Source organism: Sminthopsis crassicaudata, chromosome 4 (genome assembly GCF_048593235.1).
Source record: "Sminthopsis crassicaudata isolate SCR6 chromosome 4, ASM4859323v1, whole genome shotgun sequence".
Taxonomy (NCBI): Eukaryota; Metazoa; Chordata; class Mammalia; order Dasyuromorphia; family Dasyuridae; genus Sminthopsis; species Sminthopsis crassicaudata.
In genome coordinates, this window is record NC_133620.1 from 74,404,457 (window position 1) to 74,426,804 (window position 22,348).

Below are 22,348 nucleotides of genomic sequence, written 5' to 3' on the forward strand. Positions count from 1 at the left end.
AAGAAACTTCCTCCCCTTACCCCCTAAAGGAAGTTGAACTATAAATTTCAGATTGTAGAAAAGGGACTTTTACCTTTGCCCTTTAGGCCAGTACTTGGTGGTGCCAAGGGCGTTTTCATATTAAATTTTTTCAGCCAAATGCCAAAGCATTGATAGTTGTGAGGAAGGTTTTGTTTCAGCCAGTTAAATTAACTTTTTGATGGCCAAAGTCAAATTTATCTCACTATGAAACCTTGGAAAATAGTAGCTTCCAAAAATTTCATTTGCATAGAAGCATGGATTACATTTCCAATAGGATTTTTTTTTTAATTTGAAAATATTTTTCATCTCAACTGTTTTCAATCCAGCTGTCTATTTATGCATAAGTATTTTTTTTTCTTTTGTAGTGAATATGCCTCTAGATTTTTTTTTTCCCTCCCCTTTGAATCTCTATCATCATTGTCAGGATGTTATACCAGCCTTGAAAAAGGCCATTTAAAATTAGATCTGAAGTATCTTTAATAGTATATATGATGAAAGTTCTTAGTTATTGTTTATCTCCATACAGTTAATCCTTTCAGTTCACTAGTGATTTTTAAGGGAACAACATACTATTTTATTATTTGATATTATGCTCAAGTAAGTGAAAATTCATGTTTATACTAATGATTTTTATCCTTTGTCAGTAGATATATTGAGATGAGTTAAAATAATTTTCTTTGAAGATTATTTAGATATTGCCTAGGTTTGTATGTCATTAGGTATTACTAGCAGTATAGTAATCTGAGTATTCTTATTTGTTGGCATTGACTCATTAGGAGTGAGTTTATGTAATTAAGAATTAAGAAATTAAGAAAATTAAGAAAAAAATATGTCAAGTGATGAAAGAGATCCAATATTTGTTTTACATATCATTTAGAACTGTTTCTCAGAGATGGAAACATATAGCCATTTGAATATACAAAAAAGAGTGTTTATTTTTGAATCTTCTCTTAATCTCATTTGCTCTTGTGGGTCAATGGGTATTTATGTATCTTTTAAATATATGGTATAACAGAAATTATCATGGCTATTCAAAGAATACAAAGGAAAGAAGAAAAAGAGCAGGTACTTGACCAGGCCTACTTGAAGAAAGAGAAAGAGAAATCTCAATGGAAGGCACATACAAAATGTCCTTTATTTGCTATTACTTAATAATAATTATGTAATAATAAAGACATCTTCAACCACAGGTGGTAAGTAGCTACCTTTGTAATACAAAGCATTCATGATAATCACGCAGATGTTTTACTGCTTGAAAGTTTGCAAAGCACTTATCTTACAACATAGTGAAAGTATTATTATCCCTAGTTTATAAATGAGGAATGGAAAAGGCCTCGTGTAGAAGGTGAAATATGAACTCAACTTTGAAGGAAACTGGGGATTCTAAGAAGCAGGAAGGAAAAGGTATTGGGGTAATTAGCCCTAACAGAACCCTCAAACTGGAATTTGAAGAAATACAGAGTAGGCCAAAAGTAGAATGGTCCTGAGGAGCAGTAATGTATAATGATTTCAAAAAGAGGGTCTGCAGCCCTTGTTGTGAAGGGTTTTGTGTGCCAATATGAGCAGCTTATAATTTGGTTTTATGGAGCTACCAGGCCTCTTGTGTAATAATGGTAAGAAATTTCTGTTAGGAATGTTATTCTAAAAGCTCTCTGAAAGAAAAAGAGACGCTTAAGGCAAAGAGACCAATTAGGAGAGTGATAAGGACCTAAACTTGTATTTTCTTAATAGAAAGGTGAAAATGGAAATTTTGAAAGAATCATTTTATAGGAATCACTTTATAGGTTTTCATAGGATTTTAGAACCAAAAGGGAACTTTGAAAAAGGCCTTCTGGTTTAATCCCCCTATTCTAAAGTTGAGATGCCTGTGGTATATTAAGATAAATGATATTTTCAAGGTTACACAGCAAATTATTATAGAAGCAGCTTCTGATGAACGACTTTTCACTATACTCTACTGTCATGGGAAGTTAATGTTGATTTTTTACTGGAAATATCAAGACATTTAGATCAATTGACTTCATTTATAGATATTGGTAATGGTCAGAATAAAAAACTGTCATTTTGCTTCTGTTTCTTAGGAATTGGTTCCACAATCCTACTATACATTTCTAAGATGATAATTTTTCTTGAGTATTTGGACTTTGTCTTATATATCTTATATGTCTTATATATCTTATATATCAGCCCCCCCTTCCTTCTTCCTGTTCTCCACATTTCTATACTGTAAATATAATAAGAATTTTATAAAAATACTTTATTGAATTAAATTTCTTTATCTTTATAACTCAAATATAAAAACTAGAGTTATGTGTTTACAAGTAAAAACTGGCTAATTCCTGAAGAAGCAGCATAGTTTTATTTTAAATACTTGTTCTGTTACTGTTCCTTAAAATATTGCCAGTGCAGAATATTTTTTAGAAATTTTATTCTAAGAATCTTTTGTTTGAAGACTAGTAGAAAAGGAGTAATGAGAAAATTATACACAAGACTGACCTTTAAAGAATTTTTGTGTGGGATATTATTAAGGCATATAAGTTTGTAGCGGTTTTTCCCCCCCATTTTTTATTTTTTTCATGTAATCTTCAACTCTATAGTAAACATAACTTTTTTTTTTTTTTTTTTTTTTTTTTTTGTTTAGCCTAACTTTTCACTCATAACATTCAAGAAGAGCTTGGACTACATAATTAATAAATTCGATCCAGAATTATGTGCAGTGATACCAAGATTGTGGTCTTCAGTTTCTTCACCAGAAATTCATCATTAATAATACCTTCTAGCTTTCTTCTGGTAGTAATTTTTATCTCCATCACAGTTTCTAGAAATGGATAGTTATCATCAGGTTTAATCATTCTTGGGTGTCCCCATATAAATGCTTCAGGGAGTTAGTGAACTTCTCTATTCTTCTCTGTGCTATTAATATCACTTAACATTAAATAGCAAGCATTTATTTATTCAGTGCCTGCTGCATTCCACAGAATATACTAAAAGTAATGGAAATACAAAGACAAAAATGAAATAATTCTTCCCCTTAAGGAGCTATTTTGTAAAGGACAAAAACAAATACATATACACTTTATAAATAAGTATGAAAAAAAGTAAAATTTTTAAGGGCAAGATTGTAGCTCAGAGCATCTGGGAGGGTCATGTATAAGGCATTTGCGCTGAGTCAGCTTTCCTGGTAGTGTTGGGGAGAGCTTCTTGGCCAGTTACGTTGCTTTAACAGGGAAGAAACATGGACAGATATCTATTTATGGATAATTACTTTGGCAGCAAAATGTAGTATGAACTGGAGTGGTGAGACTTGGCCATAGTGAGACCACTTAGGAGAATACAAGATTGGGTGTATGGAGACCACAATCTTGGCAAGCAGTGAAAAGAGGCTAAATTAAGGTGATAGGTGTATGTGTGAAGGCAAGAGGTTAGATGTAAGAGATTTTTCTGACAGTAGAAACAACCAAATTTGGCAACTGGTACTGGAATTATAAACCTAGGAAAAGGATAGAGTGCCTTTGATAGAACTCAAGAAGTATAGAAGTGAATAGGCTTTTTTGGGGGGAAATATTTTATTTTTTCCAATTACATATAATTTTTGAACTTTTTTTTCCCTGCCTTCCCCCATCTTAAGAAGAAAAGCAATTTGATATAGATTATACACATGTATAATTTTCATATTAGCTATGTGTTGTAAACAAAAAAATATAAAAAATGAAGTCTACCAACAAAAAAATTAAAAAATATACTTGCATTCATATTTGATCTGTTCTTTCTTTCCTTCCTTCCTTTCTTCCCCTTCCTTTCCTTTTCTTTCCCTCCCATCCCTTTCTTTCTTTTATTCCATCACACAGCTAGTAAAATGTAAAGTGTTTTGACACTGAATTTGAATTCGGATCCAGGGCCAATGCTCTATCTACTGTGCCATCTAGCTGCCCTTTGAAAAGCATTTTTCATCATAAGGCCTTCATTACTGTCTTAGCTGAGGGTGGGGAACCTTTCTTTTTTTTCCCCTGACAAGGACCATTTGGATATTTATAACATCACTTGCAGGTCATACAAAATTATCAACTTATGGAGCTCAAACTGTGGAAGATTATTGTATCTACCTTTCAGCTCATCATTGCCTATAGTTGCCTTAAACTAATGATTTCTTAGGTCTTTTACTGGGGGACTGAATGTTCTCCACACTTGTCTTAGATCATTGAATAGTTAAGTGATTCACATCGTACATTGTTGTTATTGTGTACAATATTCTGATTCTGCTCATTTTATCTTGTATAAGTTCATATAAGTCTTGCCAGGTTTTTTCTGAAACTATCCTGCTCCTAATTTCTTACAAAACAGAAAATATTCCATCAAAATCATACACCATAATTTGTTCAGCTATTCCTCAATTGGTGGACATTGACTCAATTTCTAATTCTTTGCTTACCACATAAAAGAGTTGCTATAAATATTTTTGTATTTGTAGCTCCTTTTCCTTTTCTTAATTAAAAAAAAAAATTCTTTGAGCTACAGACCTAGTAGTAGTATTACTGAGTTCAAAGATATTCAGAATCTTGTAGCTCTTTGGGTATAATTCCAAATGGTTCTTCAGATGGTTGAATAAGTTTATAACGCTACTAAGAGTGCATTAGTGTTTCAGGTTTTTCATATTCTGTCCAATATTTGTCATTTTCTATCTTAATAGTCAATTGATAGGTGTGAGATAGTACCTCAGGATTGTTTTAGTAGTGATTTAGAATATTTTTTCTAGGACTATAGTTTTGATTTCTTCTGAAAACTGCCTCATATCTTCTGGGGAATGACTTCTGTGTATTCTTATAAATTTACTCAGTTCTTCATATATTTTAGAGTTGAGGTCATTTATCAATTTGCTGAAAAATTTCCCCTCTAGTTTCCTCTTTTCTTTCTAATCTTAGCTGTATTGCTTGTGTATGTGCAAACATCTTTAATTTCATGGAATTAAAATTATTCATTTTATACCCTATGTTCTCTGTCTCTTGTTTGGTAATACATTCTTTTCTTATCCGTAAATGTGACAGGTAAAATACTCTATTCTTCCTTAATTTGTTTATGATATGACTCTTTATATTTAAATCATGTACTCATTTTGACTTTATCTTGGTGTACAGTCTGAAATGTTGGTCTATGCCTACTTTTTGCCATTTTCCCCAGCAATTTTTGTCAGAAAATGAGTTCTTGTCCTAAATGCTTGGATTTTTAGGTTTGTCAAACATTGTATTACTATGGTCATTTACTATTGTGTGATATGTACCCAATTTATTCCACTGCTTCCCCATTATTTCTTAGCCATTACTATCTTCTTTTGATGATTAACTGCAATGCAGTTTGAAATCTAGTAGATCTTCCTTCTTCCTTCCCCACCCCACTTTTTTTCCCTTAATATTCTTGATCCTTTGATCCTCTGAATGAATTTTATGATTTTTTTCCCTAGCTCTATAAAATAAAATTTTTTGGTAAGTTTGATTTGAATAGTGCTGAATAAATAAATAAGTCCAGGTAGAGGTATTTTTGTTTTATTGACTCGGCCTTCCTATGAGCAATTAATAGTTCTCCAGTTTAGGTCTGTCTTTATTTGTGTGAAAAAGCATTTTGTAATTTTGTTCATATTATTCCTGGATTTTTCTTGGCAGGTAGACTCAAATATTTTTTGAACACCTATAGTTAGCTGGCATAAGGTGTTTGGTAAGCCAGCAAAGAAGACTGAGAGGGATTAGTTAAACAGGTAGATGGTAATTCAAAAAGAAGTAGTGTCACAAAAACAGGCATGAGGGAGTTTCCAAGAAATGAAAGTGTTCAACTGTGTCTGTTAAGATATCATTGTTTACTAAGATCAAATCATAGTAGGTTAACCTCATGAAGGATGGAACATTATGGTAAGATAAAGAGTATTGGAATTGGAGTCAGAAAGACTGAGGCTCAGATTTTACATCAGATATTTGTTAATTTTTTGATCCTGGGCAAATTATTTTACTTTTCTGTGCCTGTCCAATGTCCTCATCTGTAAAATGGGAGGATTGTTAATTTTTTGATCCTGGGCAAATTATTTTACTTTTCTGTGCCTGTCCAATGTCCTCATCTGTAAAATGGGAGGATTGTTAATTTTTTGATCCTGGGCAAATTATTTTACTTTTCTGTGCCTGTCCAATGTCCTCATCTGTAAAATGGGAGGATTGGATTTAATGGCCTTTTAAGGTCTCTTCCCACTCTGAATTGACTGTCCTACAACCCCTTTTTTGCTATATATATTTGGAACAAAATGGAATAATGGGATGATAGTACATTTTGATGTAGTCTTAACTCTTTGAGCATAGCAATCATATCCCATGGTAGTCTAGTATTTGAGGGGTTAATATGATTATATTCTCCTTGGATTTCCAATGGAATGCTACAGGTAATAGTTTTTGTTGTAGCTTTCTTAATTATTAAAGACATTGTGTTTTAATTTTATTTAAAGGTTTTGTAGCTCCTATGTAGGAATGAAAAGTTGTCATGGGACACTTGTGTAGGTATTTAATGCATGGACTTTAACTGTTTTCCTTTTGATTTAGGTATAGTATTGGAACAAAATGAGATACTTCTAGGTTATTCAACAATTAACAATAGATTAACTGAGCTTTAGCACAGTAAAATATATAAGGATACTGTAGCATTTAGGAATTTTTATCTTACACATATTTTACAAATACAGTCTTATTGAATTCTCACAATAGCCTTGCAAGATAGATGCTATTAATATTCACTTGCAGTGGCAAAGTATGCACTGAAAAAACTGAAGGAAACAGATGTAAAAACTGTCCAGGATCACACAACTAGTAAATGTCTGAATAGTGGGTTGCAAGGATGGGACATTGAATATTTTGTGTGAGAAACAGTAGAATATGTGAAGGATGCTAATGTTTAATAAGATTGAAAAGGTAGTTTGGAGCCAGGCTATTAAAGGTTTTAAATGCTAGACTGAGGAGTTTGTTTAACTTGAGGTGGTAATAACAACTAGAATTTCTTCATAGAATTTGGGAGATAAAAGTGGTCTCAGCAGTCTTTTAGTTCAACTTTTATGCAAATGAATTCCTAGTATTACATACTTGACAATTATCCAGTCTCTGCTTGAAGACTTTCAGTGAGAAGAATCTCTCAAAAGCAACTCATTCCACTTTTTTTGAATGGCTTTAATTGTTGAGAAGTTCTTTCTGATTTCAGATGTCTTATCCATTGCTCCTGGTTGTTTTGGAGTCACACAGACCAGACTAATCACTCTTTCACATGAAAACCCTTAAGATACTACTTACAAGACAATTATCTTCACCTCTTCTCCAAGTTTTCTGTCTTCAAAACTAAACATCCCCGATTTCCTCACCTGATCCTCATATGACTTCATGGCGCTTCTCTCTTGATTTCTCTCCTCAGAGTACTCTCCAGCTTATCAATGTTAAACTATGACCCAGGGAATATGACATGTGTTTAACCATTTAATTCAGAAAAATAAATTTGGCAGCTCCGTAGAAGATGGATTGGAGAAGAGAGAAAACAATAAAAAGCTGCTATCGTAATCAAGGTAGATGTTCAGGGCCTCAAGTAGTGTGGTAGCTATGTACATAGTCAAAAGGCTGTGTGAGATATGGAGGTAAAACTGATAGTACTTAACAATTGATTGGTGAAGGGGAGAGAGGAAAAATGATCTAAGGTTATAAACTTAGAAACTAGAAGACTGGTGCTACTTTGAACGATAAAAGAAAGGTCCAAAATTTGGGCAGGTTTGAGAGTAAAATAATTAGGCCATTAGAATGTGAGCTCTTTTTTCCCCCTTTCTTTGTATTTCTAGCACTTAGTGCTGTTGTTCAATCATTTATGTCTGACTCTTTGAAATTTTTTTTCAATAATATTTTATTTTTCCAAATACACGTAAAGATAGTTTTCAACATTCGTTTTTGTAAGCTTTTGCATTCCAAATTTTTTCCCTCACTTCCTTATATTCTCCTGCCCCAGTCCTGCTCTTAAATGGCAGCCATCTAAGGAATGTTACTTGATGAATTTCTTTGAACCTTGAGAATAGTGTCTATTGGTGGTACTATATAATTCCGACCCATCCTATTCTGTTTAATCTTTTAATAATTTTGATAGGCATCATGATTATCACATTTTCAGCTGACAGAAATCTAGGAAAGCTGACTTTGGATAAAAGTATCATAATATAAAAAATATCTTGACAGATAAAATCTTGTACTCAGATTAAAAATATTTTCAGAGACACATTTGAGGTGTGGTTTAAATAAATGATGTTAAACTCAAATAGAAATAGATCCCTGAAGACTGCATATTGATTTAGAAAAACACAAGTTAACATTATGCTGTATTGTATTTTTATTAATTTTTGTTCAGAATTTCCCAATTATATTTTAATCTGGTTAGAGCCCCACCTGAGAGTTTGATACCTCTAGTTTAGGCTCTAGTTTGTGAGAAAAAAACTTAGTCATTTTTATTATTACAAATATAATTTCAGAAAAAAAAATTAACAATTATCCCACGTTACTCTTCTGATCACAGCAAGTATTATGTTCAAATTGGGGCACCACATGTTTGATAAGACTAGTCACTACAGTACAACTAGAGACCTGGAATCATTAGAGGATTCAGAGCCATATTATAATCAGATTTTACTATGCTTTAGTTTCACATCCCTTTTGGCTATCACATCTACCCACCTAAGTCATCTCTCCATCTGCCTGCCATCCCTGACCTCCTTTCCATGTAGACCAGCATCTTCCTTAGGAGACCTCAGATTCATATACTCTGGTCTTCCTCAATCCAAGCTGCTTATCTTGGAAAGTTAATTCACTCAATTTTACAGCTTCAGCCTTATTGCTTAACTCATTAGAATGATGATAGAGACTGTGCAAACTAGGTTACTACTGGGTGACCCTCAACATCAGTCTGTGCTTCAATGTTTTGAACCATCTATCCATTCATCTAGTTCATTTCACCAGCACCTCTTCTCTCCTTTCCTTATTTTCTACCTTCTCAAAATAAAATTCCCTTTTCTTGCTGTCTGTCAATGTGTTGTCTTTTCAGAAAGCAAGCTGAAGAAAAAGAATCATCTTTTTTTTAATTTTTGTATTCTCTTTACTTATCACAATGCCTGATACATAGTACTAAGTAATAGTATTAAGTAATCTACCCATTTGTACATTCAACTGTTCATTATTCATAAAAGTAACTACTGGCAATGTTTAGACTGTTTTTTATCTGACTTAAAAATATTTGAAGGGCTTTTCAGATAGTAGAGGATTTAGGATTCTCATTCTCTTTCTCCAGGAGAAAGAACTAAAATAAGTACACTAACCTAGATAGTACAGGGAAACATAAAGAATCTCCGAGTCATCAAAGTTATCTGTAATTTTTTGAAAAAGTTCAAGAATCATACATAGTTCTAGGTAATTCAATCATTTTATTAATAAAGCCATCACATTTCTTAATAAAAAGGTGGTCATTAGGCTGTCTTTCTTAGACCAAAGATCCCTAATGGTGTGAGCTCACAATTTATTTATTTTTTAGTATAGCTTTTTTATTTACAAAATATATGCATGGGTAATTTAAACACTGACAATTGCCAAGCCTTTTGTTCCGATTTTTCCCCTCCTTCCCCCCACTCACTTCCCCCAGATAGCAGGTTGACCATTACATGTTAAATATGTTAAAAGTATAAATTAAATACAGTATATGTATACATGCCCAAACAATTATTTTGTTGTACAAAAAGAATCGGACTTTGAAATAGTGTACAATTAGCCTGTAAAGGAAATCAAAAATGCAGGTGGACAAAAATAGAATTCTATTGGGAATTCTATGTAGTGGTTCATAGTCATCTCCCAGAGTTTTCACTGGGAGTAACTGATTCAGTTCATTACTTGAGCTCACAATTTATAAGCCCTTTGAAGAATTGTGTTCTTTAGGGAGGCCAATCAACTATGATTGCTTAATATAGTGGGAGGGTAAACTATGCTAAAATGAGGGTGTTGAAGTATTTGACTTAGGTCCTCCAACTCTTGGTTAAAGAAATAATCAATTTCCTTATCAACTGTCTTTGACTATAGGGAGAAGCAGCATTTTCCCAAACCTGTCTTGAGCAACCACAAAGAACAGGAAGAGCCCAAACTTAGAATTTCTTTTATTGTCTGATTCTTGGTCCGAGTAAATTTTTGAGATTTTCCGAGTAAATTGAGATTTTCCTCATTGGTTTGTTTCTGGATGAAGAAGTAGATAAAGGGGAAAACCTTGGTCCTAAAATAGTAATTACTTATTAAATATAAGAAACATTCATTTCTCAGGTATCAAAAAATGAAATCAACTGCATTTAGCAGTAATCTCTCCATCTCTGAATATATTCGGTTTGAAGACCAAGGATTATACATTTATTGAAATAATGATTTTCTGGTAGAAAAGGAAATTTCCCTCATGACAAAAAAATTAAATTATTGCTATCAGATTAATTAAAAAATGACTCTTTGGCTGTGAATCACATAATTAGGGTTACCCTTGTTTTTGTTGTTTAAGTAATATATTTCCTCATGACTTGACGTAATTTTCCAAACTTTTCAAATAGTCAATTAGTGTTGAATCTTTCATTAAAGGATTTTGTTATAAAAGAAATTCCCAGTATTTATTTGAATTAAATTGGTTGCTATTTGCTAGTTTTTTTCCCTTTGGTATATGGCATAGTGGGAAAAGAGCTTCCTTTAGTAGTAGCCAATAGTACTTGAGTTCAAATATTGTTTTAACAGGCTAGTTTTATGATGGTGAGCAAGTCACTTACCTTCTATGTTTTAAGAAGTTGGTTTTTTTTTTTTTTTTTCTTTTCTTTGCTGAGGCAATTGGGGTTAAGTCCTTAGGGTCACACAACTAGGAAGTGTTAAGTGTCTGGGATCAGATTCAAACTCAGGTCCTCCTGACTTCAGAGCTGGTACTCTATCCACTGTGCCACCTAGCTGCCCCTGTGGGAAGTTTTCTAAGACTGGATTACAGAATTGAGAGGAATTTCCTTATTTGCTAGTTTTCTGTCAGTGGAATCACAGTTCTGGGCTCTACTTTTAGTCCTGTTTTTCTTAGTAGTAAAAACATATGATTTTTGTATGTATATTAGGGAAAATTTTAATATGCAATTATAAAACTTTATTCAAACTTTGAAATATGGAATATGATCTTTTGTACCATGTATATGTTGGGAAATGTTGTAACATTGTATCTGTAACTTATTTCATGTGGAAATAGTTCTGTTTTAATGTTGGTTTGATTTTTTTTTTTAATTTCATAGGTTCTTTTTTTCTTTTTTGTTTGTGTTTTCTTTACTTACATATAAAATGTACATTTATTTTATGCATTGTTCCATATGAATCATTTTGGAAGAGAAAAATCAGAACAAAGGAAAAACCACAAAGGGAAAAAAAAAAAACAAAATCAATGGGGAAAAAAGTGAACATAGAACATGATGATTTATATTCATCCTCTATAGTTCTCTGGGTGTGAATGGCCTTTTTCATCCAAAGTTATTGGGATTGCTTTGGATCACTGAACCACTGAGAAGAACCAGGTCTGTCATAGTTGGTCATCACACAATCTTATTGTTGCTGGGCACAGTGTTTCCTGGTGTGCTTGACTAAACCACTGAGAAGAACCAGTCTGTCATAGTTGGTGGTCATACAATCTTATTGTTGCTGGGCACAGTGTTTTTCTTTGCTTGTTTCACTCAGCATCAATTCATTTAAATTTTCCCAGATCTTTCTAAAGTCAGCCTGTTCATCATTTTTTTTTTAATAGAACAATGATATTCTGTTACTTTCATGTACCATAACTTATTCAGCTACTCCCCAATTGATGGGCAAATCAATTTTCAAATTCTTTGTCATCACAAAAAAGAGCTGCTATATACATTTTTTGCACATGTGGGTCCTTTTCCCACTTTTATGATTTCATAGGTTATAACAGAGTCTTTAATTAAGAATAACATTTTAATAGAGAAATGATATGTTAGGATAAGTCCACTTGGAAATTTAAAATTTCCCCTCCCCCCCCAAAAAAAATCTCTTCTCTGATGCAGAATTATGAACTTTCATGTTATTGTCAAGACACCACTATATTCCCAGAGACCAGTCTTATGATTGCTATATCATCCTTGACTTTTCACTCTTAGCCCATATATTCAGGTTGTTGCCATGTCTTGTCATTTCTATCTTGACATCTCTCATATATGGCCACAATTTTAGCTCAGGCTTTCAAGATCTTTTTACTAGACTACTACAGGTAGTAGTAGTAGTTTTTTCTTCTCTCTTTTTTTTTTTCATTCTTTGTCTGATCTTTCCCCATTTCATTCTATTTATTCTATTTTCCACACAGTTCCAAGATGATTTTTTTCTGCAACCTGTCTGACTGGTTAGCTTTTACTCCTCAGTGGGCTCCAACGGTTCCCTATTATGTTCAGGATTAAATATATTTTCCTCTGGCATGTAAAGCTAAAGCTCTTCACCAAGCCTTATTAGCCTTCTTAGACCATAATCTCCTTCATGCACCCTGTGATCCAGCTCCATTGACTTGCTTCCAGTTCCTGTTATGAAAATGGAATGGTTAATGCCTTTATTAATCACCTTGATCTGGTCAAGCTCCCTTACTATCCAGAAGAGACTGCACTGATCTGAGAATCAAATAAAACTGGGTATTCCTTGCTTGACATATCAGAAGTTTCTTGTAGTGTTGTCACACTGAACCCAAAACTTCTCTTGCTGTTCCAGATAACTAGCTCTGACTGATTCATATCAACTCCCAGTTCTGAAAAACAATCCATTCCAAAGATGTGTCAGCAAAGACCACTATGTGATTGCATCACTGCCTGCCCTGTGCTTCACCCCCCTCTTTTTTGTCTTTATAACCCCTGCTGTCTATGCTGTTCTAACTGTATTCCTATGTATACATATCCATATACTTAGGAGAAATAAAAGCCATGGACACAACCTGTTTTGCCTTAGAAGGTTGGCACCATATTAAGATATTCCATCTTTTATTTCTATGATTTTTTTTTGGGGGGGGCCACTGTTTGGTCCCCAATGTCTAGAATGCTCTGCCCCACCTCACCTCTGTTTACTTTTCCTGGCTTCCTTCAAGACTCAACTCTATTCTAATCTTTTTCAGTTAGCTTTTACTGCTTCCTACAAGTACAAATGCTTTCTCATTTCAGATGAACTTCATTTACTCACGTGTGTGTTACAAGTATATACCTAGTTATACATGTTGTTTCCTTTGCTAGTCCTTCTTGAAGACAAGGACTTCTTTTTACCTTGCTGACTAAATGACTTATAATGAAATTTAAAATGAAAGTTCATAATTATACAGAGGACAGAAACAGATTATTGAACTTGAAAATCATTTAACTTAATTTCCTTATTTATAAAATGGTAATGGATATCCATTGTAGTATCTAACAGTATTTTTGTGTGGCCTAAATGACATTGTGTTTATATAAAGTGGTAAATAAATATATTACTTTAATGAAAATATTATGATTATCATATAGCTGTACTGTTTGCAGCCTTATTTTTCAGAACTTCTACAATCTTTCAGAGAAATTGCTAATTTTGTGTTTTCCCATTACAGGATTTTGGCTCCACACAGTTGTTATCAAGATATTGAGACCCTTTATAACTTCCTAGTGAGTAATGAGGTATGAGAATTTAAATTTTTATCTCTTTTTCAAAAGAAATGACTTTAATGTAAAATAAAAACAAAAAATAAATTTTAGATTATGTTAGAAAGAGAAATATTGATAGGTTTGAGGAACATTGATGGATTTGAAAGAGTATTTTCCTAGGAATTAAAGGAATGTTTTAATTACAAGATTTGTAGTGAGTTTTGCTAATCAACAACATGACCTTGGGTAAACTACTTATTTATGCCTGAGTTTCTTTATCTGTAAAATGAGAAAGGTGGATTAGATTTATTTCTGAGGTCATTTCCAGCTCTGATTTCAAATGCAATAAAAGCAAATAAATTTATATTATTTTGAGTGCATGGTGTTTCAGTATCTTTTATTTAATAATCAATCACCTAACTCCTATCTTCTGCTTTTTTACTAGGATATACATTGAAGCCTTTAATATAACACAATTATCTTTGATAGAAATTGTTGATTTATCCTAAAAATTTGGGTATCTAGAAATGCCAGGATAGCATAATATTTTATGGTCTCAACTTTAAGGCAGTACAGATCATGAGGGCAACATTACAATGAAAATCTGGAATGTTTGAATCATGTTGTCCCCAAATGTTTCTTAAATAAATTTACGTGCTTTTTCATTTTTTGTTTAGGATATGTTTTGCCTTTCTCTTTGCCTAAATGTACCCTAGGTTGCCTTTATATTCTGACATTCCAAATTTGCAATCATTAATTTTTTGAAAATAAATTTATTTACAAGAGTGAGTGTGTTAGATTTCTACATAATTAATAATAAGTTTTTAAAAATTTATATTATTTTTTCTAAGAACTGAAGTCCTTTAATTTCTTTAGGTCATCCATTTATCATTTATTATCTTTAAATGAGAATTCTTTCATGCAGAGACTATTCTTTTAGATTCTATTTGTCTTCAGCATTTGATGTTGATTTTTTAGTTGCTTAAAATACTGGGGGTGGCTTTGTCGAAGGAATAATTTCATTTCACTTGGTGAACCCCACCCTAGCTGCCTACTGCCATCTCAAACTGCCATTGTGCTTTTTACTTTATGCTGATACTAGTGATGACAGATCTTCTCAGCTTATCACCTCTAATATGGTACAGTAGAAAACAATGTTAGACCCAACTTTACCAATTAACTTTCTTTTCTAACCTCTTGTTACTGCCTTCCATGCACACTGAAGACTAATTTAAAACCTTTCCCAAAAAGCCTTGTCTGATTCCTTTATTTGTGATGTTTTCTTGCTCCACCCTGACTTCACAAAATACTCTGTAACTCTAACTTACCTGTCATGTATTACTGTGTATCATGTTTATTACTCTAAGGGCAGAGATCATAGCTTATTCCTAATAATTTAAATTTACACATTCCCATAATGTTTACAAAATACCTATTTTTAATAGCAATCTTATGAAGTCATCTTATCAGTATTTTACAAATGAGAAGAGTTGAATTTGAGATCATTTAAAACACCTTGGTAGAGTTAGAGAGCTAGGATTCAAACCAAAGTCGCTACATTTAAAATCTGCTGTTATTTCCAGTGTGTTACAGTGTCCCAATAAATACTTGAATTGAGTTAAACTTTTATTAGTTGTGTGCTCTTGGGTGTCACGTAACTTTTCTAATCCTTGATCATTTCATTTGTAAAGTGAGCAGAATGGACAAGTTGACTTATAAGGTCCCTTCCAGCTTTAAAAAGCTTATTAGTAAATCTAGATGCTATTAGAGATATTTCTATATTTTTTCTTTTTAAAACATTATTTAAAACTTAACTATTGCCATATGCATAGCAGAACATGAGCGAATTGAAAATATGAAACACTAAATTTCCATTTCAGTAAAGCCTATATAATAAATACTTAACATTTTGTTCACAGCTGTCCATCTTTTCTTTTCTTCCTTGTAGGTTTTCTTTTATTCTCTGCTGTGTAGTTTTTACTTTATTCTCTTCCTGTCCCCGTTCTCCCCCTTCCCCCCCAGTTTCTCTCTCTCTCTCTCTCTCTCTCTCTCTCTCTCTCTCTCTCACACACACACACACACACACACACACACACAAAACTATAATATTGATATTTTAACAAAGTATATATGTATATATACATACATGCATATATATGAATCCCTTTGTATGTATGTGTATTGCCTACATTTAAATTTTCATCAAGGATACTTTGTTTCTGTTATGTGTTGAACACACATAGTAAGGGCACCTAAACTCAGTTTAATCTAAAACAGGTTAAGCATTTTACTTAATATTTTTTACCATCTTATAGAAAGCATTCCAGGAGTGATTATAAATGCTTAAACTATCATTTTTGTGATTAAATTATCAAAACCAGAGTCTTTTCCAGCAGTTTGCCTTCATTGTTATCCTCATTCTCTTATCTTTAATTTTTCCCTAGCTACTAGCTTCTTCCATACAGCCTACAAACTTATCCATTTATCCTCTATCCTTAAAAAAAAAAAAAAAAATCTCACATGATCATCCTAGTTAGTTGTCTCTTTTCACTGTTCTATTCCTTGAGATAGCCTTCAGTGTCCCCTATCCCCTCTCTCCCCCCAAGATTCTTAATTTCTTGCCTCTCGCGCCTCTCCCTTCTAACCCTCTGCTGTCCAACTTTCTACTTCATCATTTAATTGAAATTGCCTTCTCCAGTTAAATTACTAAGTCTAATGTCCTTTCCCCAAAACTTCTTAAACTTTTTTCCACTTGCAACCCCTTTTTACCTGAGAAATTTTCACATGACCCTGGATATACAGGATTATAAAATAAGTATATAAATCAAACTTAAGTGATAATACTTTTGCAATCTCCACATTCAGTTACAATGATTTTATATGGGGTCACAATCCAGAGTTTCATTAGCTTTGCTTTAACCTTTTGTATTATTGATAGTATCCTCTCGGATACTGTACTGTCTTTTCTCAGTTTTCTTTACCTTGCTCTCTGTCTTTTCTTTTTTCTGTCTGATCTTTTTTAAGTTTTTCATCTATACCATGCCCATTAATCAGAGGTTGTCCCTCAAGGTTTTGTCTTGGAATCTCTTCTCTTTCTCCTACAGTATACTGTCTCATTTGATCTTATTAGCTCTTATGGCTCTCCCATATTCTCATATCCAACTCTAGTCCCACATAACCAGTTGCCGTTTAGACATTTCAAACTGTATGTTGCATAGGCATCTTAAACTCAGCATGTACAAAGCAGAACTCATCTTTCCCCTAAAATCAGTCCCTTTTTTGAAACTATTTTTATTCTTCCAGATATGAACATTCTCTCATGTTAGCATCCTTGGTACTATTCTTGTCTCCTTACTCTCATATATTGACAAATTGACATTTCTATCTTATGATAACCCTCATCTATATTCCTTTCTCTCCGCTTATATTGCCACTGTCATCCTAATTTGAGTGCTCAGTATCTCTGTCCTTAGCTATTGTAATATTCTTCTAATTGATCTGTCTCAAATCTTTCCTAGTTTCATTCCATCCTCCACTTAGCTATCAATATAAGTTTTCTAAAGTGTATACTTCCGAGATCAGTGAACTGTAAACGTACCTGGTTGCTGTAGGATCATCTATTTGGCATTTAAAGCTCTTCATAACTTGGCCCTTTCCTGCATGTATAATCTTCTTACATTTTACTATCTGTGATTCAGCTACTCTGAACAACTTGCTGTTCTCAGAAGACATACACTCTTCTGTTTCTGTACTGCTTTCCTCTATGCCTAGAATAATTTGCCTACTCACTGCACATTGAAATTCAGCTTTTTGATACAGACTGTCTTTGTGATTCTGGGAAAGTCACTTAATCTCTCAGTTCTCTAAGAAACATTCTACTGCTTTAAGTTATAGACAGGGTTCTAATTTTAATTAGTGAAAGTAATTTCCTCTTCTGGGAGTTGACTATCATTGACATTACAAGTTAAATCCCTCTCCCATTTTAACTAAGAAGTTCAAAATATTTTCTTTGTGAATTTTTGAAGTATTTAGCATGAATTAAAATTCATTCGGCCTAAAATCAGTACCTTTTTCAAACTAAGGATGTAAGAAATCATGAATTTTTCCAAAGGGCCTATAATTTTGCTCTAATAATTAATTTTGTATTTTAAAAGACTTTTAAATCATCGCATTCCCATCAAATTTTATTAACTAACTTATAGTTAATGCTTTATAGCAAAGAACATTACTTCTTTAATATCTCTCCTTCAAAACTTAGGTCCAATCCCACCTTTGAATAGAAAACCTTTCCTTGTATCCTCAACAGTTTTCTCCCTCCCTCTATTTTTTTCCTCCCTTCTTTCTTCTCTTCCTTCCTGAAATATTTGCATTCATTATAATATATTTCCAAATAGATTATTTGTTACTACGATAAGCAACCTAGTGCTAGAAAGGGCCTTAGAGACCATCTAGTACAAACCCTTCTTTTTTTCTTTTTTATCTCTTTATCTGAGGGTCCAGGGTTCAAGTCCCTGTTCAGGCGCCAAATTGCTATGGTCCGGTCTAGCTCCTCTGAAGGGCTCAGAATAAGTCCTTGTCAGGATAAGCAAAAGTTCTTGGCCCACATTTTGGACGCCAATATGTACTGTGCTGTTGTCTCCAGAAACTGCTGATCGCTCTCTGGTCTAGAGGAGAGACTTCTTCCTCCAGAGAGCCGCCTCAAGTCTGGCCCAGACATGAGACTCTCTATCTTGAGTGCTGCCCTCTTTTATCCTCCCAAAGAATGGGCGTGGGATAATGGCAAGAGCTTCTGGGGAAAATTACTTCAACCAATGAACTTGCTCCTCCTAAGCATGCAAGCTCCTCCCCAGGAGTTCACAGATGTAAAACTCCCAGTAAAGGCCGGAACTAGAGAATTGTTAATTACCGACTTAGCACTTAGTAAGAATCTAATATTTCATTATCTCATTAGCACTTAGTAAGAACCTAACATTAAATATATTTTTTTTCAATTAACAAGCATCCATTTTTTTTTACTTTCCCACCTTCTTCCTCAACTCGAATTAAAACAAAACAAAAAACATTTTTAACAAATAGTTAAATAAAACAAATCCTCTCATATGCCATGTTCAAAAATGTGCATCCTTTTCTACATATTTAGTCCATTTCTGATCTATCATCATGTGAATGTTCTTTGCCATCAGTTTTCTGAAATTATGGTTAGGTAATTGTGTTAACGGAAGTTTTTTAAGTCTTTCAAAGTTGGTCATTTTTATATTGTGGTTATATAAAAATTGTTCTCCTAGATTTGTTCATTTCACTCTGCATCAGTTCATACAAATCTTCTCAGGTTTCTCTGAAACTGTTATTTTGGTTATTTCTTAAAGCAAAATAATAATTCCATTATATTTGTATATCATAATTTGTTCAGTTATTCTCCAATTGATAGGTACCACCTTAATTTAAAGTTCTTAGCTACCACCAGAAGAGAGCTGCTAGAAATATTTTCATATGAATAATTCCTTTTCCTATTGATGTCTTTGAGAGTATAGGCTTAGTAGTTGTACTCTGGGTCAGTATGTATGTATAGCTCATTTTTTGGGCATAGCTTGAAATTTTTTTTACTGGAATGGATGGACCAACATATAGTTCCACTGATACTGTGTTACTCTGCATATTTTTCTACCCCTCCAGCATTCATCATTTTGCCTTTTTGTTCATTTTGATAACTGTGTGATTCAGAAACCTATAATTACTTCAATTTACATTTTCTCTTAGTGATCCTAGAGCATTTCATATGGAAGTTGATAGGTTTGATTTTTGGTTTTTGAGTGCTTATTCATATACTTTGACTATTAATCAATTGGAACTTTTTTTATATATATATATATATATAAAACAAGATGAGGAAACTGAGACTAGGGAAACTGCATAATTTGCCTAATGTCACCTAGGTATCAAGTGGCAGGAAGAATTTGAAGCCAGCTTCTCTGTGACCTGGGCACATCATGTAAGCCTGTTTGCTTCTGTTTTTTATCTGTAAAATGAGCTGGAAAAGGAAATGGCAAACTACTCTAAGAAGAAAATCCCTTGAGGAATCATGAGAAGTTGTATACACCTAAAAACCGTCTGGACAATAACAACAACAAAATCTTATCATTTATAGAAATTTTAGAGCCAGAAGTGTCAAACATGAACGACACTTCTGAGTGATGGTAAGGTCAGAGCCAGATTAAAATGTAATTGAGAAATTTTTAACAAAATAAATTTGTCAGTATGTGGTCCAAAGGGATCAGTATGTAAATATGGTTTAGTAACCCTCATTTCTAGTACTGTCTAGTTGTATGACACTACTGTTCTAGAAAATAAAATTATTTTACATGAGCATACAATGACATTTTTGCAGAAATCTATTTGCCTCCATTTGCCTGCTGTGGAGGTATTTTTTTGTTTTTAAAAGTATTTTTCTCTTTGTTAGATTAACATCTTATCTATTTAAGCATCTTTTTTTTATTGAAAAAGTCAGACTTCACAGCATATAACTTGTAAAAATAAAACTTAAAAACAGCAGAAATATAAAAATGTCTATTAATTTGAACTGAGAATTTATGATCACTTAAGTTTCATATTAAGTAAAAAGAGAGGCAATGTGATATATTGGGTGAACGCCTCAAAGCCAGAGAAACCTGCATTCAAATTCAGCTTTTTTGATACAGACTGCCTGTGAGATTCTGGGCAAGTCACTTAATCTCTCAGTTCTCTAAGAAATATTCTACTGCTTTAAGTTATAGAGAGGGTTCTAATTTTAATTAGTGAAAGTAATTTCCTCTTCTGGGAGTACTATCATTGACATTACAAATTAAATCCCTCTCCCATTTTAACTAAGAAGTTCAAAATATTTTCTTTGTGAATTTTTGAAGTATCTAGCATGAATTAAAATTCATTCGGCCTAAAATCAGTACCTTTTTCAAACTAAGGATGTAAGAAATCATGAATTTTTCCAAAGGGCCTATAATTTTGCTCTAATAATTAATTTTGTATTTTAAAAGACTTTTAAATCTTCGCATTCCCATCAAATTTTATTAACTAACTTATAGTTAATGCTTTATAGCAAAGTACATTACTTCTTTAAAAAAATTAATTCTGTAACTATATATATATACATATATTTAAAATTCTATAAATCAGACTTTGTTAAAACAGACTTTTTAGCCATTTTCCCTTTTCTGGTATTATATGAATCATAACAGTAACAAGTTACAATAATACATTAAAATGTAAATCTTGTCAACAAACTATCAATAACATTAAAGTCTCATCTAATCCATCCTGTGCCTTATTGTGGCATTGAGTTAAGTCTGAATTTTTCTTTTGTATGCCAGCATAAGAGAATCTGATGGCTCTTACCATATAAGAAAAGTTGAGTGTATAATCCCAGGGATCAATCAGCTAAACTAAATTTAGAGCTTTTCATTGCTAGGTTGGCCACAGAATAATGAATATTTTGGCTATGGCTATGTTAACTCATGAAGACTATCCAGTAAGGCTTAAGGGATTGTGATTGGTTTTACTAAAGGGAATAACAACTCTACAGTGAAGAAGGTCATGGCTCCCTTGACTTATATCAGGATCAGTGATTCACAGAACCTCAGCATTTTAAGAAACCTTAGAAATATCCAGTTAGAGCCATATCTGAAAAAAATCCTTTTTCCAACATACACCAAATAAAGGGTCACCTTGCTTTAAGATGAAGATTTTCAGTGAGAAGAACCCTCGAGTCAACCCTTTCCATTTTTGTATAAGCTCTGATTATTAAGAGATTTTTTCTTGATAGCATACCTAAGCCGCCTTCTTTTCAACTTCTACCCCATTAGGATTAGTTCTCTCCTTTGAGGCCATGAAGAAGTCGTCTAGTTCCTCATTCATGTTATATCTCCCTAGTTTTAATAATTGTCTTCTCTTATGAACTAGCGATCCCCTTTTCTGACTGCATTCCTCCAGAATTTTTTTATCAATGTACTTCCTATATAGTGCACAGAACTGAACACAATATTCTAATATTATGTTCTAACAAAGGCAGAATAGAATGGTGCTGTTATCTCCTGGTTCCTCAAAGTTATGCCTTTGGTAATGTAGCCCTAAGAGTGTGTTACTTTTCTTGATTTCCCTATCACAAATCAGTTTATAGTAAATTTACAATACTTAAAACCTGAGATCTTTTTGAGATGAATTAGTATTTAGTCATATACACATACAGTCTTTTACTTATAAAGCTGATTAATTGAATCCAGGCGTAAGACTTTACACTTGATCCTATTAAATTTCAAAGATTCAGCCCAATGTTCTAGTATGTCAATATAATTTTTAATCTTAACTGTCATTCAGCTTGTTAGCTGTCCTTCCAGCATTGTGTCATCTATAAATTTCATAATTAAGCCATCTGTGTCTTTGTCCAAGTCATTGTTAAAAATACTCAACAACATACGGTCTATTGAACTCTATTGAATGCTTCCAAGTCATTCAGCCAGTTCAAGATATACCTAATCAAATTCTCATCTAGCTTAGGACTTACTGCATTTTTTCATTCGTGACCCCTTTTCACCCAAGAAATTTTTATGCAAGCGTGGGCATATAGGTGTATAAAATGGGTATACA

At 33.0% G+C, this 22,348-nt stretch overlaps 1 protein-coding gene across 4 annotated transcripts in view; it reads left to right on the forward strand.

Annotated features, from left to right (window-relative positions):
* The window catches only part of SWT1 (SWT1 RNA endoribonuclease homolog), a 129,642-nt gene that overhangs the window by 85,188 nt on the left and 22,106 nt on the right, over positions 1-22,348 (forward strand). For all 4 annotated transcript variants that reach the window (XM_074308583.1, XM_074308584.1, XM_074308586.1 and 1 more), the window contains exon 17: positions 13,681-13,747. In XM_074308583.1, coding sequence (XP_074164684.1) covers positions 13,681-13,747 — 67 coding nt within the window. The remainder of the gene's footprint in view (positions 1-13,680; positions 13,748-22,348) is intronic.